This window comes from Symphalangus syndactylus, chromosome 6, assembly GCF_028878055.3.
Source record: "Symphalangus syndactylus isolate Jambi chromosome 6, NHGRI_mSymSyn1-v2.1_pri, whole genome shotgun sequence".
Taxonomy (NCBI): domain Eukaryota; kingdom Metazoa; phylum Chordata; class Mammalia; order Primates; family Hylobatidae; genus Symphalangus; species Symphalangus syndactylus.
The window spans coordinates 147,548,222-147,574,884 of record NC_072428.2 but is presented as its reverse complement, the minus strand read 5'-3'; the positions used below and the strand labels follow the sequence as shown (position 1 = coordinate 147,574,884).

The 26,663-nt window shown below is 53.0% G+C and overlaps 1 protein-coding gene across 5 annotated transcripts in view; it reads left to right on the top strand.

The window, feature by feature from the left end:
• The window catches only part of PTPRN2 (protein tyrosine phosphatase receptor type N2), a 987,645-nt gene that overhangs the window by 469,104 nt on the left and 491,878 nt on the right, over positions 1–26,663 (top strand). For all 5 annotated transcript variants that reach the window (XM_055269741.1, XM_055269742.1, XM_055269740.1 and 2 more), the window contains one exon: positions 796–875. In XM_055269741.1, the coding sequence (XP_055125716.1) occupies positions 796–875 (80 nt within the window). The remainder of the gene's footprint in view (positions 1–795; positions 876–26,663) is intronic.

Here is a 26,663-nt window from a genome sequence, read left to right as displayed (position 1 = left end):
AGAAGCAACAGTCTTAGCTGCCCTCTCCCACCTAAATTGGGTCCTCTTCTTAGAAGACATTTAAGGGGTCTGTTCCAGGAAGAGCTATCTATGGCTGTCATCTGTGGACATGGGGTTGGGTCTGTCTGTCTTTGGAAACGGACCCTGGATTCCCAATTCATTTTGATATGGCTGTAGGCACAATAATCAGTTCCTACTGCATATGGGGTCTTCAGATGAATTAAATGGTTTAAAAAGGAATGTATTTTTTTTCAAAATTATGGTTGACATAGCATTTAAAAAGCTTCAAACAATTTTGATAATTCCTGTCTAGCAATTCCCTGCCAGTTGTTTTTATACAGAGTAGTTCTTAATGACTTTGGTAGTTTTTTAAATGGTTCCTGTCAAAAGAATTTAAAAAATACTAGTCTCTTTCCTCTCTGCTCTTGATTCATACATCTCCCTTGGGGGCCAAAGACTAAAATCTATTTCAATAACAACTTTTCTTTTTCCCTAGCAAGAATATCTGCTTGCTGTTGCTGAGTTTGGAGGTTGATGTGAATTTTTTAGGATAACATACTACACTGTGATGTGTGTTTTGGAAAAGCAAAGCCCCAAAAATGGAATTCCTGGCAAATGGAAACAAAGGTCATGGTGTGACGGAAAACCGATGTCTGGTGGAGTTGACGCCTGGAGCCGCAGTGGCCTTGGATGTTTACATTTTAAAAAATACACCAGTGTTTTCCACGTCATTTTCAGAAAAGCAGTGTGGCATGTAGACTTCGTCATGAACTGATTTTAAATTATCCCTTCCAGGGTTCTCGGACCAGCAGTGACCTTCAAAGTGAGCGCCAATGTCCAAAACGTGACCACTGAGGATGTGCAGAAGGCCACAGGTGAGGCTGTTTCCGCACACACACGTACACGCACACACACGTGTGCACACACATATATGCACGCAAACATGCACATGCACAGCCAGGCAGAGAGAGAGACTCACACTACCCATAGGAAGCAACCCAAAGCAAGGTCATAGTTTCTGCGGAAAGCTGGTGTGTAGTGAGAGGACGAGGGGCAGTCGCAGGGCAATGTGGCTGTCCGTGGGCACCGTCTGGGATTTCACTGTTTGCAGAGGAACTGGAGTGCCCTGATGCATGGACCTGGCGCAGATAGAAGGTGGGAGACACAGGGCTGCAAGTGACCGAGAACAAGTCTGTCTTTTGGAAAAGCAAGATTTGGTGTTTGTAGTAACTCCAGTGTGTGCAGAGCACGTGCAACTTTGCTTTGAGGTTTTTCATTCTGTACCAGACCAGGAGCACACACCAGCCCTGCTCCTGACTGTGGTGGGCAGAGACACCACAGAGGATCTGGGAGGTTTCAATAAAAACCAGCCGACTTACAGATGGTTTCACTGTTTAGAGCCCAGGGTTCTGGGCATTGCGAATCACACATTTTTGAGATGTATTTACAGATAGAGCTTGAGTGATCTTTGTTATATGATTGATAATTGTCATTGGTGAAAAACACAAAGCTTTACTCTCCAGAGTCTTGAGCAACAGAATGGGGTGGTGGACACAGTGCTGCATTTTCCTCAACCTGCCTTTTTTTTTTTTTTTTTAGCTTGTTGAAAACTCTTGTAGAGTGTATTGTTTAATCTTCCTGCCTAGTAAGAAAAAGACAGGAAGTGTAACAGAACCTCAGCCTGATGGTTTTCAGTGCATTAGGGCCGCTCTGCAGGCAGGGCGCTCCCGTTCTGTCATCATTGATAAGACGGGGCGGAACGCACTGACCCAGCCACAGCAGGAAATGACTCTTGGTTTTAGCCAGTCCTTTATATTGCTAAATCTGTGAACTTTTTTTTTTTTTGCTTAAATTTGTGTCTTTTTTTCCCAGTGTAAAATGCAGCAAAATACTCTGGTTTGTTTCGGGATTTCGATACTTAGTTCTCGTTGGTTGAGGCGTCACTGTACTGGCACACTGTAAACTTGAAGTTTCTTTTTCCAGTGAAAGTAATCAAGGCGTGAAGTAGCCGCCATGTTCTATGGGATGGAGCAAATTGCTGGTTCTATCTGTTTTGGCTGCTGTGGGTTTTGCTTATGGGATATCCTCATGCCCTCAGTAACTCCTTTGCTCAAGGCAGTGATTTAGGGGGCTGAGAATTTGTGGTTGAAATACAGTGCTTTGCAAAGTTGTACTAAACTTCTGCAGTCTGATTTAAGGTTTGTGGAGACTTGAGTCCCCAGTCTCATTTTGCTGCCATACTTTGCTGTGAGGCTTGTGGAGCTGGGGTGTAACTCGGAAAAGCAGCCCAGCATCCTTACTCCAGCTGGGCAGTCCAGTGTGGTCCCGGCGCAAAAAGTCAGCAGGATCCATGCCAAACACTGCCACACAAGAGGAATGGGGGGTTCCCAGCAACAGCTTCAGTGCCTCGTGGCTGCCAGAGCTCCCTCCCTCCATGGCATCTGTTTCGCTTGCTCCAGGTCCCTGTCAGAAGTGATTATTGGAGGTATTTAAGACCAAATCCGTGATCAGGTATTATGCAGAAATGCATTGATAATTATTCCATGATTGGCAGTTTCTCCAGTACTGGGGAGCAATGCCACTGGAATTAGGTTTGCTGGACCTCAAGGATGCTAGGAATGGCAATCTTGTTATATTTTTAAAAATCATAACAGTATACTCACAGACAAGGACCTTTGATTTATTTTATGGCTCTCTAGAGAAAATGAGGTTGATTATTTGAAAGGTAGTTTCTGGGTCATTTCAAATGTGTTCGTGTTATTTATCGAAGTGCTGCACCAAGGGGGTGTCACATAGGAAACGTACATTTGAGTCTCATATCGACAACTTTCTGAACACCTGAATTTGCTAACTTGCACCAGTGTATCTATGTTAACTCCTGTGGCTGTGTGAGTCAGAATGTTTCTTGCTTGTTGAACGTGTGCAAAATTGTTTACATTCATGCATGATTTTTAAAGATTTTAAAAATTCATGCGTGATTTTTAAAGAATTATTTTGAATAATTCTATGGTGTCATGAATGTGCCTGATGCTATATAAGAAACAGATTGGCCGGGTGCAGTGGCTCATGCCTGTAAACCCAGCATTTTAGGAGGCCAAGGCAGGTGGGTCACTTGAGGTTGGGAGTTCGAGACCAGACTGATCACTATGGTGAAACCCCATCTCTACTAAAAATACAAAAGAATTAGCTGGGTGTGGTGGTGCGAACCTGTAATCTCAGCTACTCAGGAGGCTGAGGTGGGAGAATCACTTGAACCCAAGAGGCAGAGGTTGCAGTGAGCCAAGATTGCACCACTGGACTCCAACCCAGGCCACAGAGGGAGACCCTGTCTCAAAAACAAACAAAAAAAAACCAAGAGATTATAAAAAAGAATTTTGTGACTGTGAAGATCTTGCAGTTAGGCAGTGGACATGCCCACGTGTGGTGACTGGCCCATCGGCCTTGGGAGAGCGCTTAGCACAGTGAAGAGGAGCCTCTTACTGAGTTTCAGGTGAGACGTAGACAGGCTGACGTGATAGCAGGGAAGAATTTCAAATTCAAAAGGAGTTTCTTGTGGTTTCTGTTTTAAAAGACGATGTGGAATCCTAATAGTGTCATCACAAATGCCCTATGGTGATGGGCGGACACCTTTGGAAGGACGTGTGGTGGTGCCTGTGTTACCAACATACGGAACTTGAGAGCCTGCTGTTGAAATTACTGGGAGTGCTGGGTGCTGCCTGCACCTGCCAGCTGCCTGGAAGCCCAATGGCTGCTTGCATCTGGTTCCCTCAAGGGCCTGAGGACCTGAGGCTGCTGTTATTAATGCAGGGAGATCACCCTGGTGGTAGAATTCAAAGGGCATTCATTTTGCTAATTTTATACAAAATGATACACAACCTAATGAATAGGCATGTAGTTAATCCCACATTAGTCCCCATCAAATGTCACGTGGTATTGATGCCGAATGAGAAGGGCAGCTGCTTTTCATTATTCAGAGTCTCTTCTTTATCCTAGGCAATGCTTTCCCGGGAATTCTGCTAATTCATGACCTTGGGTATGAGCACAGGGTATTAGTGAATATTAAAAATAAGTGGGTTTTGCTCAAGGAGGCACTTACTCTACCACAAAGTACATAGAAATGACTGGTAGCTACTTTTAATCACTGTGGTTCAGTCACATAGTCAAACTGCCAGAACAGAAAAATCCTTTTTATTTTTCATTTCCTTGGTAGTTTCTTCTTAAATAGTATATTTCTGATCAATTTTTGTATTGCTCTTTTCAAAGAAAAGGTAATTAATCATCCTTTAGAAACAGTGTTTGCTTTTGCTGGCTCCCCATCTGCAGAGACCCCCACCTGGTGACCTGCGGGGCTGCCTGTGGCTCCCCGTCTGCAGAGATCCCCACCTGGTGACCTGCGGGGCTGCCTGTGGCTCCCCGTCTGCAGAGATCCCCACCTGGTGACCTGCGGGGCTGCCTGGGGTTATGAGCTTATTGCCAGGAATCCCCTCCCGTGCTGGGCCCATTTTCCTTCAGGCCGAGTTCAGGCTGTTTCCTCAAACATTCTCTCTCGGGCTCCACGGAGGGTGTGTCTCTGGCACTCAGCCCTGCGTGGTGGGGGTGTGGCTCTTGGGGGGCTCCTGTGCTGACCCTGCATGGTGGGGGTGAGGCTCATGGGGGGCTCCTGTCCTGAGCAGTTTCCCCCTTTGACCTCAGCATCCTCCACCTGACAGCCTCTAAGACACGGTATTCGGCTGCCATTGTTTCAGCCTGTTGGAGAGGTGCCCTGTGTCATTTCACTAGCGGCGCCTCTGTATTCGGAGGTACAGTGACTTTCCGTGATGTCCTCCTGCTTCTGCCTGTTCAGCGTCTTTGTGAAGCTGGTGAGTGTCGGAGCAGGGTCGTGTCTGCTGTGCTGCTGCTGTCTGTGTTTCGCATCTCGTATGTAGCGTGTCCACATGGAGGAAGAGGCTTCCCTCCTCTCTCATGAGCCTCTCTTGAATCCCGGCTCAGAACTGAACTCTGTGTGGATGCCTGGACCCCACAGCCCACAGTGTTCTGCATTAGTCACAGGCCTCTCTGCTGGAGCAAGGGCTGCCCAGGCTTCTGGCCTCTGGTAAAGCAGACAAACGTGTTTATTTTGAAAAGCGTAATGGCAAAGTGAAGTGAAGTCCTGTATAATACATACTTCACAATCCAGCCAGCCTTAACTATCGACCCCAGGCAGGCATCGGTGCTTCACGGTCTGGTCCACCCTGTGCAGATTCTGTCTAGGGCAACGCATCCTACCTTCCTAAGGCAATATCACTCTGGAAGTCAGTGGCCCTGCCCTCCAGAAGCTCCCCCCACCCCGGTGCCAGGGCTGTTCAGACGGGAGTTCTTTGGGGCAGTGGATGGCACATCGGGAAGGGCAGGGCAGGGCTTAGATGAGGCTCCACAGAGAAGCTGGCCTTTGGGCAGAGCACGTGGACTAGCGTGAGTCTCAGGGGCTGAAGGTGAGAGGAACAAGAATGGTGCAGCCTGGGTGTGGGGTCCAGTGTGCCAAGGACATGCCAGAAAGACGCTGGCAAGGTGGAATTCAGAGTCGGGCTTCATAGTGTGGGAACTTCATCTTCAGCAGCCACTAAGAGGGACTTGGGCCCAAATTTCACTGCAGCTGATGGAATCAGCTCCTCAGAGGTGGACACGGGCAGGTTGGCCCCGGTGGGGGGAGGGGTGCCTTGCTGCAGCATTGGTTCACAAGCAGCAGACGTCCCTCATCTGACTCCTGCACACCAGCTCCCCAAGGAGGCCACACCGGCTGGAGCTGCATGCTGGTCACCAGCAGTGGGGCCCAAAGCCATCCATGCTCCCACACACCCACTCCCCAGGGAGGCCATGCCGGGTGGAGCTGTGTGCTGGTGGGGCCCGAAGCCCATCCATGCCCTGGTACCACCCTCGTGATTAAGAGATTGGAACAAGACAAGAGGAACTCCTGAGGCGTGAGTGTGGAAAGGAAGTTGCGCTCTTATTAGAAATGAAGGAGGATGCTTTGGAAATGTTCAAAAAAGCCACTTGCTGAGAAAATTGCCTCCATGTGCAGGTGAATGAGACACCTGTCAAACTGATGAAAGTGACTCTCCAAGGACCCGCGCTCTCCTCAAGGGTGTTCCAGCCACGGGGATCCCAGCGCTCCCCTTCGCCAGACCTCCAGGGCACAGCTGAGGAAACAGCGCCAGAGCAGAGAGGCTGGAGGTGTGGCCTGGGCAGCCCAGCCCCAGGTTCCACTGCACGTGGGCCGCTGTGTCACGTCCTCCATGGAGCTGAGCTGCTGCCAGGATCAGCACGGGCTGGGGGCTCCTGGGCTCCGGCTGTGGCTGGCGTGAGGCTCGTGCTCATCCTGCCGCTCTGCAGCCACAAGGTTGAGGATCCCACAGCTCGCCTGGCTGAGGTGTCACCGAGGGTGGGCGAGGGCGATGCTCAGGGGGAAGCACCATGCTCTCCTCCTGCTCTTGGAACGTCCCTGACTCACGCACAGACACAGGCGATGAGGAGTAACTAAAAAGAGGAGCCTCTAGGAGAAAAAGACTAAGGAGTGGAGGGTGCGGCACGGGAAAGGTGGGCCGGTGGGGCTGGTGGGGTCTGCACAGAGGACCCCTCAGGCTCAGTGCCCGTCTCCTGCTGGACCTGCTGCGTCGGGGGTGGGGAGGGGGGCTGCAGTGTGTGAACCAGCCCTAGCTTGTGTCCAGGGCCATGTGGGCTGGACACAGAACAAGAACTCCCACCTGCACGGCAGCGCCTCCCCTGGGCTGCAGGGGGACCGGCAGACGGGAGCATTGGTAAGGACTGTGGTGAGGTTCTGCCTGCTGAAGAGCAGGTGCCCCGTGGCTGCAGCCCAGGGAGGTTGTAAACAAGTTTCAGCTTGGATGGAGGCTTTAGGGAATCGGAGATGGTAGGAGCTGCACCCCACGACTCCATTCTGAACAGCCAGGTAATTACTTCTGGCAATTTGACAAGCGTTTGCAGGAGTGGAGCTCGGGGCCGGCAGCACCCAAGACCTGTGCTGACCTTCCCGGCTGCGAGGACAGAGGCCACCCATGGCTCTGTAATTACAAGTCCTGAAAGCCACCTTCATCATGGCTTTACCCTGAGCACAGACAACGCTGTGGTAGAAAATAATTGCATTGCCATCATTGACAGGGCTACCAGCGTGGAACTCCAGGAGCCACATTTGGGGGACATGTGAGGATGCTGCTAAATGAAGGGCTAGGAAACTGTCTTGCTCAGCAGCCACTTTTCTGCGTTCATTTTTATACAAGGAGGTTTATGCACTGGAAATACCATTAATGGGAGCAGCTTGTTCTCACCTGCAAATGAGCGAGCAATGCTGATCCTGCTGACAGAGGGTGGCACCTGGTCCCCTCCGACTCACTGCTGGGGAGCACCTGGCCCCCCTCCAGCTCACTGCTGGGGAGAGCAGGGTCCATTTTGTCCTCGCATTCACGTTCATTTAGAATTCACACCCTGAGCAGAGAGAAGAGCCCCCAGGGCCTCCAGCTTCCTCTCCACCTCGGGAGCCACATTGGCACGTCCACTGCGAGGGGCTGACTGTCACAGATGGCCACGGGAGCTCACCCCTAGTTGGCTGGGGTTTGGGAGCAGCCTAGATAAACACCCATGGAAATGCCGCTAAGACCTTTTCACGCCAAAATTTGTAAAACCCGCTTCTGAAAAACGTGAGTGAGAGTTTTGAACTGCGTGGGATTCTCTGTAGGCTTTCACGTGTGCAGGAGGCTTCCATGGCCAGAGGACCTGTTAGAAACACAGTGAATCACCACCACCTCCCTGCGCCCGCTGATGCCTGGAAGGCTCCTGAGGGGGTCCCAGCTGTTCTTTCCACGGAACGCCCAGCCTCCCAGCAGAGGGATCGTCAGCGGGAGGCTCTGATGCGGGTGCAGTCAGCTGCCAGGGGAGGTGAAATCCAGCAGAAGGCCCTGCACCCTGGATGTGCAGGAGGGGGTTTTGCTGGCTGTTGGGGGGTCACGGAGCACATTGCTGGCGTTGCTGAGTTTCCCAAGTGTTTCTCTTCCCCACACGTGGATTTCTCTCTTCACTGCCCCAGGCCCTGTGGGATTAGAGACTGACGGGAGGATGGCAGGATGGCTGGCGGCCGTGGCCAGGGCACATATGTCCTCCTTTGGTAGCCGTCCTAGCCCACTGGAGGTGAGCTGTGCTAGAGGGGAGTCCCAGAGGAGCCGCGTATGCTGGTGGAGATGCCGCTGGGCTGTGGGCTTGGGGGACGAGGCCTCAGGTTTTGCTGGAGGATCCTGCTGTCCGCTTGGCTCTCTGTTTTGCTGTGTTGAAGCCCTGGTCCTTCCATGATGCGAGGCTGCCATGCCTGTTTTCACAGCCTTTTCTTTTGCTCTTTGTCCATAAGCGAATGCTGTTTCCACTCCTTCCCTCACCTCCGCATAGAAAGGGCAGTGTCTTCATACCTTGGTAGGAAGTGGCCTCATCTCCTCATAGAAAGGGTAGTGTCTTTATACTGGAGCAGAAAGTGGCTCATTTTAAACCAGGGCTGTGTGCTGCAGAGCAGCTTGGCATGGCATTGCTTTGAGACCTGAAGGAGGAAAACAAGGGGTGCCTGAGGAAGGTGCATTTGGAGCCTGCAGGGAGAGGCCAGTGCAGCCCTGAAACCAAGGCATGGGCCCACATCCTCCCCCGGGCACCTGGAGACACGACTTCCAGCCAGCACACAGGTGCCCACCACGCTCCTTCCTCCTGCAGCCGCGGCTCACAGGCTGTCTCTGAGCTGAGGGGAGGCCGATGTCTGCCAGAAGCCACTTCTTGGGAGTTCTTCTACCAATACCAGTTCCCATGGCAACTCGACAGAAGCAGTAGGGGCAGAGGAGCAGAGATGGTGCTGAGTGCAAAGGTGGTGCTGAGTGCAAAGGTGGTGCAGAGTGCAAAGATGGTGCTGGGCACCCACCTCCCCAGCAGATCCTGCCTCAGCTACAGCCGAGCCACTGTCCTAGGTCCCTGATGGTCGGCTCAGGAGTCCTGCCCTGCAGCTGCACCAGGTCACAAGCCTGGGCCATCTCAGGCAGGGCAGAGGGTTTCTCCTGCTCTGCCATGCCTATGGGCCCCTTGGGACAAGCTCAGGTCTTGAGACATGAATTGTCCAAATATTATGACTTGAGAGACTCTGAAAGGCTCAATTATTTAAAAAATTATGTTCCACCACCCTTTCGCATCTGAAACTCTCCCCTTGTTTTCTCCTTGTGCTTTGGGGACCCTACGGGGCTACACAGCAGCTGGAGTGTGTGGCACGAACCCCTTGGCATAAACCCCTTGGCAGTTGGTGGCCCCTGTGAGTGCACAGTTGATCAGACTAACACAGCGTCACCTTGGTGAGCCCAGGAAAGTTCCTCCTGACACCAGGACTTGGGAGAAGCGGCTCTTGGTTGGAAGGCAGGGGAGGTTCAGTGAAGTCTGAGAGCTGCCTGGGATGGGTAGGGAGGGGTCCCTGAGCACTTGGGACTAGCATGAGGATATTCAGCACTTGGGAAACAGTTGCTCAGAAACTCATCTGCTGGGGACTTTTGTCACAGGCAGATCTTACATGGTCAACACCCGCCCAAGGTCCCTGGGCTCTCAGGCCTTGCATCTGATTCTTTGCACTTTTCCTCCCAGCACGGGAATGCCAAAGCTCTGACGGCCCATTCTTGAAAATTTACCTGATGATTCATATGGCAAGGCTGGTACCTGAGTTCCCTGGCCCTGTAATCCTTCTTAATAAGGAGGGCACTGCACACCACCAGGCAGGCCTCTGACTTATCGGCCAGGACAGCATTCTAGGTATTTGCATTATTGGACAAGAGTCCTTGGGTGATGATGTGTGGGTTAAATGCATGCTGGTCAGCAGAACCAAAAGGGTTCAATTGAATGGCATTTAGATCCTACATGAGCACCTCCACCACCACGAGCACCTCCATACCACGAACACCTCCACACCACGAGCACCTCCATACCACGAGCACCTCCACACCACGAACACCTCCACCACCACGAACACCTCCACACCACGAGCACCTCCACACCACGAGCACCTCCATACCACGAACACCTCCACACCACGAACACCTCCACACCACGAGCACCTCCACACCACGAGCACCTCCACACCACGAGCGCCTCCACACCACGAGCGCCTCCACACCACGAGCACCTCCATACCACGAACACCTCCACACCACGAACACCTCCACCACCACGAACACCTCCACACCACGAGCACCTCCACACCACGAGCACCTCCACACCACGAGCACCTCCACACCACGAGCGCCTCCACACCACGAGCGCCTCCACACCACGAGCGCCTCCACCACCACGAGCACCTCCATACCACGAGCACCTCCACCATGAGCACCTCCACACCACGAGCACCTCCACACCACGAGCACCTCCACACCACGAGCACCTCCATACCATGAGCACCTCCACACCACGAGCACCTCCATACCACGAGCACCTCCACACCACGAACACCTCCACACCACGAGCACCTCCATACCATGAGCACCTCCACACCACGAGCACCTCCACACCACGAGCACCTCCACACCACGAGCACCTCCACACCACGAGCACCTCCACACCACGAGCACCTCCACACCACGAGCACCTCCACACCACGAGCGCCTCCACACCACGAACACCTCCACACCACGAGCGCCTCCACACCACGAGCGCCTCCACCACCACGAGCACCTCCACCACCACGAGCACCTCCACACCACGAGCACCTCCACCATGAGCACCTCCACCACCACGAGCACCTCCATACCACGAGCACCTCCACCATGAGCACCTCCATACCACGAGCACCTCCACACCACAAGCGCCTCCATACCACAAGCGCCTCCACCACCACGAGCACCTCCACACCACGAGCGCCTCCACCATGAGCACCTCCACACCACGAGCACCTCCACAGCAGTTGGCTGCTTACCTAGTGAAGCTGAGGGCAATGGAGCCTCCTTACTCTAGGTCAGTCCCTGCTTTTGGATGTCTGCTGTGTTGGCTGTAGTGCAGTGTCCCATGGATTAGGCACCAATCTAGGTCAGGTATCAGCCTCTCCAGCCATACCTGGATGTTCTGTGCCATTTCATGGCAGCTGAGGTTGGCGAAATGGAAGAGGGAAAAACAGGAGCTTGGAGTTCAGAACTTGAGTTCACAGCACCCTCCCGGCTACTTGCTTGTTTTGTGACTTTGGACAACTCATTGACTGTTTTCAAACCTCAGGGTGCCTTCTCTGTCAGCTAGGGCCAATAGTTACATTCCGCGAGGCTGCATTCGGATCAAATGACTTGGGAATAATTTGAGGTGAGAGCAAAATGTAAAGTCTGAGCAGTTTATATAATTGTTGGTTGCCATTGCTCACTCAAGATGTCCATTGGCCTTGCGTGCCTGGGCATCCCACGAATGCCTGGAGTGGGAAAGACGCCACGGCAAATCCTCACAAAGTACTCTCTTTTCAGTAGTGTTCTTTACTTGACTACAAGCAGACAGTAAGATTTCATGGGGTTAGAAGAATAGCAACAATAGTGGGTAAAGAATGAAGGAGGTGGGGCACGGCGGCCAAGCCTGTCATCCCAGCCCTTTGGGGGGTAAAGAATGGAGAAGGTGGGGGTGTGGTGGCCATGCCTGTCATCCCAGCACTTTGGGAGGCCAAGGCAGGAAGGTCACTTACCAGGAGTTTGAGACCAGGCTGGGCAACGTAATGAGACCCCACCTCCACAAGAAGATTAAAAAATTTAGCCAAGCGTGGTGGTGCACCTGTAAGTCCCACACAGGAGGTTGAGGTGGGAGGATCTCTTGAGCCCAGGAGCTCCAGGCTGCAGTGACCTGTGACCATGCCACTGCCCCCCAGCTTAGGTGATAGAATGAGACCCTATCTCTAAAAATTTTGTTTAAAAAGAATGGGAGAGGATCTTGAGCTGATAAGACCCACCAAGTCAGGCCCTAAGACATCATCTTGCAGTGCTGCTCACTCCTCACTGGACTGTCTTCTGTGTCAAGATGAGGCCGCTTCACTAACGAGATGCAATGATTCGTATGACACAAAGCCATGGCTTACAGAGAGCGTGTGAAGACGGTGTTGGCAGCAGGGTTATCACATCCTCTGGCAGGCAGCTTGGGAAGGGAAGTTTTAATCTGTGTTGATATTTTAGCACTGATTAAAGGTGGATGTACAATTAGACCTTTTAAATTTAAAGACAGTTTGCACTCTATCAACACCTTGTCTTATTACAGTTGTAAACCATGAGAAAGCAAGTTAAGAATGAAGTCATTGGCAAAAGTAATTACACAATTTCCTCACGTGGTATAAAATGGTACAAATTGAAAGTCCCATCAGCTTCACAGCCCTTGACCGACCAAAATGACATCCCCCAATGAATGCTGGTGGCAGGAGCTTAAGGTGCTTCCTGCTTAGAGAGATCTGCATTTCTGTTTAGAAGGAAGCAGGTGTAGATATCTTAGTTCACAGTGATGATTTGGGCTGAGTGCTCACATTCACTAGGCACCCGGTTCCAGCGGTTTGCGGGGTTTGACGATGCATTTTTAAAATGAAGCCGTACCAGTGCCAGCCCATGCTTCCCTGAGGACGCAGCCTCTGTTCTGCCTAGTGCAAAGATGGTGCCGAGTGCAAAGGTGGTGCCGAGTGCAAAGGTGGTGCTGGGCACCCACCTCCCCAGCAGCTCCTGCCCCAGCTGCAGTCCAGCCACTGCACCGGGTCCCTAATGGTCCTGGCGTGGGAGCTGTGGCCTGAGCCTCCCGTGCGCCGCACCGTACCCTTGGCTGCCATGAGCATGAGCACCCCACGGGGACAGCAAGCTCAGCACCTGGTGGGCCTGATCACACAGTCACCTGCGTCGTTTCTTGATTTTCTCCTTCATGTTGAAGGAGTGACAGGGACAGTGAGGGATGAAGTCCCCACGCTCCGGCCTGCTCTGCTCAGTCAGGGCCGCTGGCATGGGCCGCTCTTCCCCTGGGACTACACAGCCTGGACCCCCACCAAGTCCTGGCGCCCACCCTGGCTCGGCTCTCCTCCAGCCCAGCATGCCTGCCTTCCTCCCTCCTTTCCCCATACCCAGTCCTGCCATCTCCCAGCTGCAAGGTCCATGCCACCCTGCAGGAAGAGCCTCGGCAGCTGTCCTCAGACCCCACCCCGTCTGCCCCGACCCTGCCGCCTCACCAAATTCTAAGCACACCGTGACCCGGCCTGACCCGGTGTGCCGCCCGCGGCCCAGCCTGACCCAATGTTCTGCTCTGGGAAGGAAGCCTGGTGGGAACAGTGGTCACTCGCTCACTCGCTCACTCCTTCACGCCTTGTCTCTGGCAGCTTTTCCCCACAGGCAGAGCTGTGTGGTCATGGTGGAGACTGCTCAGCCCACAAAGCCTCCAACATTCACTGTCCAGCCCATTACAGAAACCTTTTCTCAAGATTGTAGAACAGCGGTTCTCCAAGCGGGGCCCCTGAGCATCAGCTGGAGGTTGTTAAAAATGGAGACTCTTGGGCCCCACCCAGAGGTTCAGAACATGTCCTGGAGGCAAGGCCAGCAAGCCGTTGGGAGCAGCCCCCAGGGACCTGGATGGCACTGGAGCCGAGCACCACTCACAGTGGCAGCCCAAGAGCTCCTGAAGACAAACCCCTGCCCCCACCAGCTGGGAGCTTCTCTGCAATAGACACTCAGCAAACGCCTGCTGGCCGGAGCAGCGGCAGGGAACGTAGAGGACTGCAAGGCACTGGAAACGGCCCCTCTGCATCAGGAGACACCCTGGGTGCAGGAGGAGGCTTCGCTGAAAAGCATTGCAATAGCATTATCACATACGTGGAAATAAGAATTGCATCTCAACTCTTCCCTTGCCCTCCACCCACCTAACATACCTCAGCCCTCCTGTGGCCGTAGCAACATGAACAGTAACTACAGCAGCAGGCTGCTTAGCTGCTAGGTGTAAGGAGAAATTTCAGAAAAGCAGGAAAATATAGCCTGTTTTTCTCCCCAGCTCTGACCTTTCAACCTATAACTACTCCCTACTGTAATTTTTGTGGGATTTGCTGATATTGAAGGAAGATGATTGAAAATCTGCTTAAGATTTTGTCTTTATTTCCTGCTTGACAGGCCTAGGGCACCACTGAGGAAGTGTTTCTCTCTGCAGAGCCCTCAGCCACCCCATATGTCCCAGGGATGTGCTCAAGTCAGGAGGACCAGTCCTTTGTGTCACATCCTGAGGTCCAGGGTCACCTGCCAGCCTTGCCGTCTGCTTGGCATTGTTAATTTTCCCGTATACAGTCTGGGTAAGGACGTATTCGTAAGGGACTTCACCAGGTGAGAGTTGCCACAACTCAGGTGTGTGTTTTCTAAAGGGGATCTTAGCCGTAACATTCTCTTGTAGGGAAAATTACTTTCTGTCTCTCCACAGTGCCTGGTTTTGGAATTTCTGCACGGTGTTTTGTAAATGTCTTGTGATGCCCACTGAAAAGGCTGTGTTCCTTTGAGCACTCAGAGCCCTTCCATACTGAGGAGCTGGGAGGTGGTTGAAGGCTTTCCAAAGGAAGCAGCACAGCTTAGAACACGTTCTGTGGCAAAACCGCCAGAGAGAGCCTGGGGTAGCCTCCCTGCAGGTCAGTGTGCCTGTCGGCCCTGGTCCTGAGCCTGGCAGCCCCATGGGGTAGGGCCCATATTTAGAGCCTCATTTCATCCTGGAGCCAGAAGGGTGGCTGTTTGTAGAGACAGCCTTGAATGGAGGGGACTCATCCACCTCATGGAAGGTGCCACCCCAGGCTGGTGGTTGGGAACGGAGAGGGAGGCGGAGGGGTCACACCCTCTTGCTGATAGAGTCTTATTTTTGTGTGATGCCTCCAAGCCTCAAGACCCCCAAGCTCACAGCCATTCCTTGCTAGAGAAACAAAGCAGCATTATTATGTGATTTTCAAGGAAGCAAATAGAAACATACAACGTCACGTCAGAGGGACGTGGGACACATAGGTAAACTGAGGCATGGAAAGCAAGCCCGTCCCTGCGTGAGGTTAGAGAGCCAGGGCAGGATCTTTCCCAGAATGAAACTCTTTGCATGCAGTCCTGCCCATCCACCTTTTCCCTTTTAAAAACATTTTCTTCAAGAATTGAATGGCCACATAATTTCTTATTCTAAAATGACACAGAAAGACAGTGCCATTCCCATGCTCTGGGGTAATTTCCATTTTAAATATGCAATTTCTCCTCTTTTAATAGAAGTCAGATTTCTTTTATCTGTAATTAAATCCAGAATATGTTTTTTTTTAAGGTCCTCGTGGAGTTTTGACTTTATTGTTCTGAAAATGAATAAGAGTTCTGGGCGTCAGTTTAGTGAACGACTCAACTCATTATCCACTGGTTGTGAAACACAAACCTTGATCTGACCCGTGGGGGCCGTGTGGTCCTGGCAGCCCCTGCCCTCCCCGTGGGTCTGCCGGCTCCATCTGCCCCGCCAGCCGCTGTCTTTCCGGCCGCAGCCCATTAGCCCAGGGCCCTTTCAGCACTGACCTGAGACTTGGCTCTGACTTGGTCAGATGACCATATGAACACAGCTGCTTCTGGAGGCCCATATTCCGCAAACCGTGCCCCTGCTCACGGCAGGATTCTGCACGTTGCATTTTGGAGTGAGTCTTCGGTAGACCTTACAGGACTCCCCCCATGATCTCATGTCCTTGGTTTTCATGAGGGGTGTGAGGTAAGAAACTCACTGAGAAAACTCACCTGAAGCTGCTGAGGAGGCTCCTCCAAGTCTCTCAGCCAGAACACGCCTGAGTGTATCTTGGGGCCCGTGGCCAGGAGAGACGTTGGTGTTCCTGGTGAACCACATGGTTCCTGCCACCAGTCAGAGCCACTCCCATGTCACGTGTTTGTCTCATCCCGAGCCAGCAATCTCACTCCCAGATTTTGTGCTCACCTGCTTAGCTTCTCTCACCCGGAAGTGTGCCGGATTACAGTCAATTACCAGATGCGCAGCACCATCTTTCTGCCTTTCTTCCCCTGGATTACTTGTTTCTCAGCCTTGGTCTTTATTAAGCTGAGTGTTTATACCTGCGCTGCCTGCAGCCCCTTTGGAAGCAGGTGAAGCATCCATCATCCATAAAATTGGCCACTCTGTGTCCCGTCCCCAGGAGGCCCCGGCACTCCTTTCCCCAGGGACACCTGACAGCCCAGCGCAGTCATCACAGAGCCATGCTGTGACTTGAAGGAGAATGGGGTTGAGCCAGGAGTCAGTTCTGTTGTGGGGAGGGTGACCCTTTCTCTTCCCTCCCCTGAAAGTGGAAGATGTCCCCCCCACCAGTCAGCTTCTGGAAATCACTGGCACAGGAGGGCTTCGGTGAGTGGGAGATGGCAGAGGCCTTGAGGAGAAGAAAAAGGAGCATCTGGGGAGGAAGGAGTCCTTGGCATCCCTCAGACACAGTGTGTAGTTGGCTCTCTTTTTAGCAGCCAGATTCCAGCAAATAGCTGGACAGGAAACCACGGGGCAGTGTCCAGCGTGACCGATGTGTCCAAGCAACCTCACAGCGCTGGGCTCCCCAGGCTCCCCCGTGGCTTTGGCCCGGCCTCTGGCCCCACAGCTCCCCCATGCCCCTCCCATGCTCTCCCAGGGGCTGTGGCTGTCCTGGGCATCTCGCCTTGGTCGTCTGGGTACCAGGTCCTGAGAGGCATCCCCAGGAGAATGCTGTGCGTGTCCCGGGCTCTCCATCTGCTTCTGACCCCTGGACTTGGACACCCAGCACATGTTCAGGTTGCCAGAGTCAATGCGGTTAAACCCCAACTTGCTTGGGGTGCCTGTTTTTGAGGTGAACTATGTGGAATTCACCCCAGGTTTCTCTGTCCTCATATGTGGCAAGGTTTGTACTTGGAGGCTGGGACCTCATCACCTTTAGCAGCAGGCACAGGCCCCTGCACGGCCACATTCTGCTGAGATGGTCCCTGCTGGTGGAATTGTGGTGTCTCACTGAGCATGTGTGTTGTCTTGCTGTATGAGCCCGTGTCTCACTGTGTGTGTGAGTGATTGTGTGTAGTGTGTATCTCTCACTGAGCATGTCTCACTTTCTGAGCACATACGTGTGTTAAGTGTGTAGAGTGGTCATTAGCTAATTGTCATTAGGTTTTGTCATGGTTGCCTTCTGGAAACTCTGTAGGGCACCCCATTCCCTGACCTGCTGTGTCTGGAATTGGTGGGTTCTTGGTCTCACTGACTTCAAGAATAAAGCCATGGACCCTCACAGTGAGTGTTACAGTTCTTAAAGGCGGCATGTCTGGAGTTTGTTCCTTCTAATGTTTGGACGTGTTCGGAGTTTCTTCCTTCTGGTGGGTTTGTGGTCTCACTGGCTTCAGGAGTGAAGCTGCAGACCTTTGCGGTGAGTGTTACAGCTCATAAAGGCAGTGCGGACCCAAAGAGTTAGCAGCAGCAAGATTTATTCCAAAGAGCAAAAGAACAAAGCTTCCACAGTATGGAAGGGGACCGGAGCAGGTTGCCACTGCTGGCTTGGGCAGCCTGCTTTTATTCCCTTATCTGGCCCCACCCACATCCTGCTGATTGGTCCATTTTACAGAGAGCTGATTGGTCCGTTTTGACAGGGTGCTGATTGGTGCGTTTACAATCCCTGAGCTAGACACAAAAGTTCCTCAAGTCCCCACTAGATTAGCTAGATGCAGAGCACTGATTGGTACATTTACAAACCTTGAGCTAGACACAGAATGCTGATTGGTGTATTTACAAACCCTTACCTTTAGCTAGACACAGAGTGCTGATTGGTGTATTTACAATCCTTTAGCTAGACATAAAGGTTCTCCAAGTCCCCACCAGATTAGCTAGATACAGAGCACTGAATGTTGTATTTACAAACCTTGAGCTAGACACAGAGTGCTGTTTGGTGTATTTACAAACCTTAGCTAGACATAAAGGTTCTCCAAGTCCCCAATAGACTCAGGAGCCCAGCTGGCTTCACCTAGTGGATCCTGCACTGGGGCTGCAGGCTGCCCGCCAGTCCCGTGCCTTGCGCCTACACTCCTCAGCCCTTGGGTGGTCGATGGGACCGGGTGCTGCAGAGCGGGGTAGGGGGCAGCACTTGTCAGGGAGGATCGGGCTGCGCAGGAGCCCACGGCGAGGGGGAGGCTCAGGCATTGCAGGCTGCAGGTCCCGAGCCCTGCCCCATGGGGAGGCAGCTGAGGCCCGTCGAGAGTTCGAGCACAGTGCTGGTGGGCTGGCACTGCTGGGGGACCCGGCGCACCCTCTGCAGCTGCTGGCCCAGGTGCTAAGCCCCTCACTGCCTGGGGCTGGCAGCGCTGGCTGGCCGCTCCAAGTGTAGGGCCCGCTGAGCCCACGCCTACCCAGAACTTGCGCTGGCCCACGAGTGCCATGGGCAGCCCTGGTTCCCACCTGTTCCTCTCCCTTCACACCTCCCCACAAGCAGAGGGAGCCAGCTCAGGCCTCGGCCAGCCCAGAGAGGAGCTCCCACAGTGCAGCGGTGGGCCGAAGGGCACCTCAAGCATGGCCAGAGTGGGCATCAAGGCCAAGGAGGCACTGAGAGTGAGCGAGGGCTGTGAGGGCTGCCAGCACGCCGTCACCTTTCACTGCCACTGACAGTGCCTGGGAAACTGCAGAGCCCCACAGACACATGCACACGTGTGCATCGACTGTAACAGCAGGAATAGAGGCAGCACCTGCAGCCCTGGCTGGTGTCCACAGGACTGAGTTTCAGTCCCACAGCCTTGACTCACCTGTGATGTTGGACACGTTGGTCTCCTCCAACCTTGTTTTCTCCACCTGTGAACTGGGCCGACACTCCTCTGCTGTGAGCTGATGCGAGGCCACCTAGATAACCTCTGTGCTGGGTGCTTCCTGCCACGGGCATCCCCCGTTGCTGTACTGAGGCTGTTGCAGAAGTCGGTGTGGGGCCTGGGCTTCCGCACCTTGGTGCGAGATGCTCACCCTGTGGAATGAGGTTGCTCTGACAGCAGGACCATGGCTGTGCTCATGCCCAGCTCCACCTTCGTGGGACACCACGCATGGGCACTCCCTCTGGTTGGGGAACAACTGTCATACTGGATTGTGTTCCTTTTTTGCCTTAAATTGTTAACTGCCATATCTGCTTATCAAAAAAGTGGTGTTAGGCACTTCCACATGGATCGAAGGGCCCTGTCGCTAGTGGGTTGCTGCTTAGAGTGGCTCGTGTGATGTTTCGTCTTGATGCTTTGACAGGTTGACAACCTTCTCATCAGGATCATTGTTAGGTCCTTCAGGTGTGGTCCTGGGGACCCATGACGAAGGACACCCCCGTCGCATCTCAGCTATGGCTCTTGGACACGGGCAGCGGCTCTTAAACGACAACCCTGGAGCCACAGGCTTCCTCCGTCCACAGCCAGCATGCTCATGGACGACACATGTGATTGTGGACACCACTTTGCCACCACGACTGTTTACACTGCAGCCCCAGGGGCCGCAGCAGTAGCCGGTCTCTCTTCAATGATGGTTCAGTGCTGAGTGCATTGGTGGCATGGTCCATTTCTCTGCCGAGTGCTTATGTTGTGCCTGGGGTCTGAGCCACGGCAGCACGTGGATGGGAGAGATTCTCCCGGAACAGGTGTCTGGGGCAGGCGGGTTGCGGGGCTGCTGTCAAGCGCGTGGGGACTGTGCCTGTGGCTTCATCCCTTCATGGACTCAGTCCTCCCCTTGTTTTAAGTGGTCCCTGGGTCCTTTGTACACATCAGTAATTGCAGAGGCGGGACACGCACTCTCTGAGCAGAGCAGCTTGGCTGGGCTTGTCCCTTTAATTTACGATGCATTGCAACAGATGATTGTAATCAGTCACCACCCGACGGCTGCCCACTCTGCCACGACCACCCTTCACTGAGCCGACGGCTGAGCGACAGGGACAAAGCCGCCTGTCTCAGGGTTGGGGAAAGCACTCTTTAGTCAGTAGAGTTAAACCACCTGATTTATTCCATATTGTGGAAGGTCAGTTTGATTTGAGGAAATGTCAGTTTGATAGAATGTTTTGAAAGAAATTCAGCTCATAAATACTGCACTGAAAGCTCAGCCTTGATACAAGCTCACTTTGTAAAATAACTTAATAAAAGAAACTTTTGATTCAAACAAAAAGCCTCAAAAGGTCCTTCTTCATCCCTCCAGGCCGTCCTTCTTAGCAAGGCTGACATGGCCTCTTTCCGTGCCGTTCATCGCTTTGCAAAACCTTCCCATGTTCATAAATATGCAAAGGTAATGAATGCAATGTCTCTAGCAGGCTGCCTGGTGTGCAGTGAATGCTCTGTCAACCATTGCTGGGTGATGCCTGCTGTGGGGATAATGAGACCTCCAGAAAGTTATGGTCAAGACCTAACCCCTGCTACCTGTGGATGTGGCCTTATTTGGAAATAGGATTTTTGCAGATGTCAATAAGAGGAGGTTAGACTCCATGAGGGTGGGTCCCAGTCCAACGTGATTGTGTGCTTAGCAGAAGAGGGGATCACCCTGTGAAGGCACAGACACAGAGAGCGGCCACGTGCAGACAGGCAGAGACAGAGCAGTGCGGCCACAGCCGTGGGAGCTTGGGAGAAAGCAGGTTAAACATACACAATGAGACGGCGAGAACTGTGATGGCAGCCACTGGGGGCTGCACAGGAGACGGGGGTGTTTCTACCCTGCAGTGATGTGTCACCGTGCGCAGATGGAGTGTGGCTGCAGTGATGTGTCACCGTGCGCAGATAGAGTGTGGCTGCAGTGATGTGTCACCATGCGCAGATGATTGTGGCTGCAGTGATGTGTCACCGTGTGCAGATGGAGTGTGGCTACAGTGATGTGTCACCGTGCGCAGATGGAGTGTGGCTGCAGTGATGTGTCACCAGGCACAGATAGAGTGTGGCTGCAGTGATGTGTCACCGTGTGCAGATGGAGTGTGGCTGCAGCGATGTGTCACCGTGCATGGATGGAGTGTGGCTGCAGCGATGTGTCACCGTGCACGGATGGAGTGTGGCTGCAGTGATGTGTCACCGTGTGCAGATGGAGTGTGGCTGCAGCGATGTGTCACCGTGCGCGGATGGAGTGTGGCTGCAGTGATGTGTCACCGTGCACAGATAGAGTGTGGCTGCAGTGATGTGTCACCGTGTGTGGATGGAGTGTGGCTGCAGTGATGTGTCACCATGCACAGATAGAGTGTGGCTGCAGTGATGTGTCACCATGTGCAGATGGAGTGTGGCTGCAATGATGTGTCACCGTGCGCAGATGGAGTGTGGCTGCAGTGATGTGTCACCGTGCACAGATGGTTGTGGCTTCAGTGACGTGTCACCGTGCGCAGATGGAGTGTGGCTGCAGTGACGTGTCACCGTGCACAGATGGAGTGTGGCTGCAGTGATGTGTCACCATGCGTGGATGGAGTGTGGCTGCAGTGACATGTCACCGTGCACAGATGGAGTGTGGTGATTCTACTGCGGTAAGTGGCTAGATTTTCATGGAAGAAAAGAAAACTCTTCTTTATGCAGATTTACTTACAATAGATCATTGTACTTATTTATTTCTAGATAATTATTTGTAAAGCCAGCAACTAAGGAAGCATTCTTTATATGGGTTGTGAGGAGGGAAACTTTCCCCTTAAACAGATTAGCAGGAAACAAGGAAAAGAAAGATAATGTATCTGTAGACCTGAGGACTTTAACTCCTTCATGGCCCGTGTTCCTTGGGAAGCTTTCGCTGTGTGTCTTTCCAGGTGTGGTCTGGCTGCCGGTGTGGACCTTGTGCACATGAACACGACAGATGGTGGCAGATGAGGGGCTCCAAGCAGCCACGCTGAGGATCTTTGGGGAGTGGCGGGGGTGCTGAGGCTAGTTCTTGGAGACTTTGCTGTGGTCCTTTTCCTCACGGGGAAGTGGGGCCTGGGATCTCTGGGGTCCTCCATGCACCCACTTCCCTTTGCCCAGGAGGGGAGGGCGGCCGCCATCTGCCTCACCCACTCCAGGCCACAGTGTTGCATGTGTTTCCCAATCACAGACCAGGAAAGAATCTGGAACTCAGTCATGGGGCCAGCAGGTGAGACTGCAGGGGCTGTTCCTCGGGTGCACCTGCTCGGTCCGTGACTGACTGTTCTGGAATCCAAATGCTTGTCCTGAAAAAGAGACTGTCATCGTTGGGCTTTGCTGCCTGTAACGTGGAAGTTCATCTCAAATCCTGTTTTTCCCCAAGTTTGATGATTCTAGCAGAGCAGTCGTGGGAGGCTGCTGGGAGATTCGGCTTCCTGTGGGCACAGCAGGAGAGCAAAGTTTCTGGTTCATTCTGTGGTTGCCAAGAGGCAGATGTGCTGGGCAGGCGTCGATAGGAAAAAGCAAACAGGAGGGAAAGGTGGGTTAAGGGTCACTTCTGTATTTATCATTAAATAGAATTGCAGAGGATTGATGATAGATGCTCCTGTGCCCACAGGTGCTGAGTGGAATCGGGAGCTGGGCAGCGTCCTCTAGTGGCCAATGACCACAGAGGGCATGACCTCGGGGTGGCTGGGTGGGTCTAGTGTGTCTTTTGTTTTTGTTTGTGAATTTTAAAAGCTTGATAGACACATCCGAGGTGCCTGATCATCAGATGAGGGCGACATTGTGAGCCTGGAATGCCGTGAGTGGAGCACGCATCCCGACGTGGGTGGCACAGCTGCACCTGCTTCCACCGTGCTGGACGGCCACTCACCATCCCCTGACCTGGGATGATGCATGGGACTTAACGAGCAGCTTCTGTGAGGACTCCAAGGGGGTCAGCGAGAGGTGCTGCCAGGGAGAGCCACTGTCCTGCTGTGTTGATTGTAGGCACTGAACAAGAATCACTCAAAAGCAGCGTTGGCAAAATGTAGCTATAAGAAATAGGCCTCGTCGGACACTGGAGAAGCAGCAGCAGGAGTCCAGCACACTCCTGCTCCAGCAGCTGACCAAGCTTTGTGGAGAACGGGTCTGCTGTGGCTGGTGACGGGGTGCACACAACAACCTCCCATCGTCGAACCAAGCGCCCTTTCAGGGGCTTCTCGTGCTCATCCTAAACCCAGGCACTTGGAAGTATTTCGTTCTGTTGAAAAATGCACACAGAAGTGACTTTTACAAATGCGTTTTCCCCAACACTTTTCCCTGGGCTCACGGGAGGACTGAGAGAGCACCCGCTGTTTGAGCACCGAATCCAGTGCCCGCCGCCCCCCTGGGGACAGAGAACAAGCCGGGTTTGCCTGCCTGCTCCCAGCCTCTGTCTGGGTGAGGCCCTGGGGAGTGCTTGGTGGCCACGCTGTGATGGCTCTGGGGTGTCCATTAGGGAGATCTGACCTTGTCCAGGGGCAGGTGACACTCCTTGGCAGAGGTGACCTTTCAGGTGAGATTAGCAGGACCTGCGGGAGTTACCAAGAGGCCAATACGAAGGCAGGAGGAGCTTCCAAGTGCAGGGAGAGCGTGGGAGAATGTCTGCGCTAGAGCAGAACGGCAGCCTCCGAAGATTCCAGACTGAAAAACGCAGCAAGAACCAGACAGAGGGGAAGGGGGCCTCGGCCCAGACTCCATCCACAGGCAGTGGGGTCTGGAACGGGGCCCCGTTAGAAGTGTCACTCTGTGTAGGGTCTAGCCCTACAGGGTCAGTGGGTTTTTCTCCCGTGTGTGGAGACGGGGGATCGCAGAAATAAAGACACAAGACAAAGAGATATAAGACAGCTGGGCCTGGGGGACAACTACCAAGACACAGAGACCGGTAGTGGACCCGAATGCCAGGCTGCGCTGATATTTATTGGGTACAAAACAAAGGGGCAGGGTAAGGAGTGTGAGCCATCTCCAATGATAGGTAAGGTCACGTGGGTCATGTGTCCACTGGACAGGGGCCCTTCCCCATTTGGCAGCCGAGGCAGAGAGAGAGAGAGGAGACAGCTTACACCATTATTTCTGCATATCTGAGACTTTTAGTACTTTCACTAATTTGCTACTGCTATCTAAAAGGCAGAACCAGGCGTACAGGATGGAACATGAAGGCGGACTAGGAGCGTGACCACTGAAGCACGGCATCACAGGGAGACGGTTAGGCCTCCGGATAACTCAGGCCCTCTACAAGAGGTGGAGGAGTAGAGTCTTCTCTAAACTCCCCCAGGGAAAGGGAGACTTCCTTTCCCGGTCTGCTAAGTAGCGGGTGTTTTTCCTTGACACTTACGCTACCGCTAGACCACAGTCCTCTTGGCAACAGGCGTCTTCCCAGAGGCTGGCGTTACCGCTAGACCAAGGAGCCCTCTGGTGGCCCTGTCCAGGCATAACAGAAGGCTCGCACTCGTCTTCTGGTCACTCCTCACTATATCCCCTCAGCTCCTATCTCTGTATGGCCTGGTTTTTCCTAGGTTATGATTATAGAGCAAAGACTATTATAATATTGGAATAAAGAGTAATTGCTACAAACTAATGATTAATGATATTCATATATCTATGATCTATATCTAGTATAACTATTCTGATTTAATATATTTTATTACACTGGAACAGCTCATGCCCTCGGTCTCTTGCCTTGGCACCTGGGTAGCTTGCTGCCCACAGCTCTGACCGCAGTGAAGGGGACGGCTGGGCAGAGCACAAAGGACGGGGAGCAGGCAGGGGCCACCTGGCCTGACCTTGGGCACCGGCGTGCGGGCTGCAGAGTCTGCAGGTGTCTTGGAGGTGCCAGCAGTGGGATTTGGTGATGGATTGGACAGAGGGGAAGAGTCAGGAATGAATGGTGCCCATGCCCCCAGGCACATCGGCTGCAATCATGGAAGGTGGGGCTGATGGTGCTACGGGGCGCACTATGGGCAGGGCTTGGTTTGGGGTAGGTGGAGGCTCTGGTGCCTGGGGGCAGCCGTGTAGAGGTGTGGGATGGGCAGAGAGGTTCGTGCGCCCCCGTTACTGGACCCGCCGAAGGGCCTCTCCTCGTCGCTAGATTCTGGAGAGGAGGCTGCCCCTTTGAGACCTCACCCACGGGCCACCTGAAGCTATTCTGATGTGTTTGTTGCATGAATAATCAACCTCAGAAAATAATCTCACAGCATGTTTCGTAGACTCGACTCACAGACAAGAACAGCCCGTAAATGTGTTTTTCCTTCGTGTTTTCCTCTCTTGCTCTGTCCCCCATCCCACACAGAAGTCTTTTTGAGTGTCTGCAGAAAGGGTGTGGCCTTTCTTTCCTGAGGAGTGTCCTGTCCCCAGCCCTGTCCCACTGTGGGACTTCAGCAGTTTTCTTCTTGGTCTCAGGACGAGCACACAGTCGAATCGGCCCATGCGTGGGAAAATTTCAGAGAGCTGTGTTTACATCACACCCCACAGGCATGTTCCTACTTCACACGGGCCCTAAATCGGAATAGTAACTTTTAGCCAAAACCTGTTTGTCAGTGACTTCTCTCTAGGGCCCCCACGCTATCTGGGGTCTCTGCATCTCTGGGGTCTCTGCATCTCTGGGGTCTCTGCAACTCTGGGGTCTCTGCGTCTCTGGAGTCTCTGCATCTCTGGGGTCTCTGCATCTCTGGAGTCTCTGCATCTCTGGAGTCTCTGCATCTCTGGGGTCTCTGCATCTCTGGGATCTCTGCATTTCTGGAGTCTCTGCATCTCCGGGGTCTCTGCATCTCTGGGGTCTCTGCATCTCCGGGGTCTCTGCATCTCTGGGGTCTCTGATCTCTGGAGTCTCTGCATCTCTGGAGTCTCTGCATCTTCCGCAGTGGCCGTCCCACAGCTTATTTACACGCAGCTTCGGGCAAATGCCTGCCATGTTTAAATACATCTCCTTTTACCACATTAAACCCATTGAGCCTCTTTACGTGTTTTTATAACACACACCAGGAAAATATTTCTTTCCCTTTTGTCATACCATTCATTCCTCTTCAGAGTTTCCCATAATATCAGAAGCTAAAGCTGGTCTTGAATTATTTTCTTTTCCTTCTTTGCCTAGCTGTTTTCCCCTTTTCTGTGATTGTTAGCTGCACATTAATTAAACAGTCAGAGCCACATCGGAGTCCGCTGCACTGTGAGAGGATGCTGGGCCCCTCCAGTGGCGCCTACAGGCCCTCCTTTATCATCCAGCTCATGTTTCTCCCTCAGTCACTATGGCTCATCTGCTCCAGTTGTGAGATTTTCCTACAGTGTCAGTCGTTTTTAAAGCCCCTTTTAGTTCCCAGCTGCAGATGGCCCAGCCATGAAGGCACACTCAGAAATTCCCAGGCAAGCCTGTGTCTCCCCAGTCGTAAAAATTGCTCTAGGTGGCCGGGCGCGGTGGCTCACGCTTGTAATCCCAGTACTTTGGGAGGCCGAGGCGGGCGGATCCCGAGGTCAGGAGATCGAGACCACAGTGAAACCCCGTCTCTACTAAAAATACAAAAAAAATTAGCTGGGCGTGGTGGCGGGCGCCTGTAGTCCCAGCTACTCGGAGAGGCTGAGGCAGGAGAATGGCGTGAACCCGGGAGGCGGAGCTTGCAGTGAGCCGAGATTGCGCCACTGCACTCCAGCCTGGGCGACAGAGCGAGACTCCGTCTCAAAAAAAAAAAAAAAAAAAAAAAATTGCTCTAGGTTAGTTTATGAAAATCACTTTTATTGACATTACTTGAAATTGAAAAAAATCCCCTCCCAGGACTAAGACAGACTGACTGTGCTTCTGGGGGGTGTGCC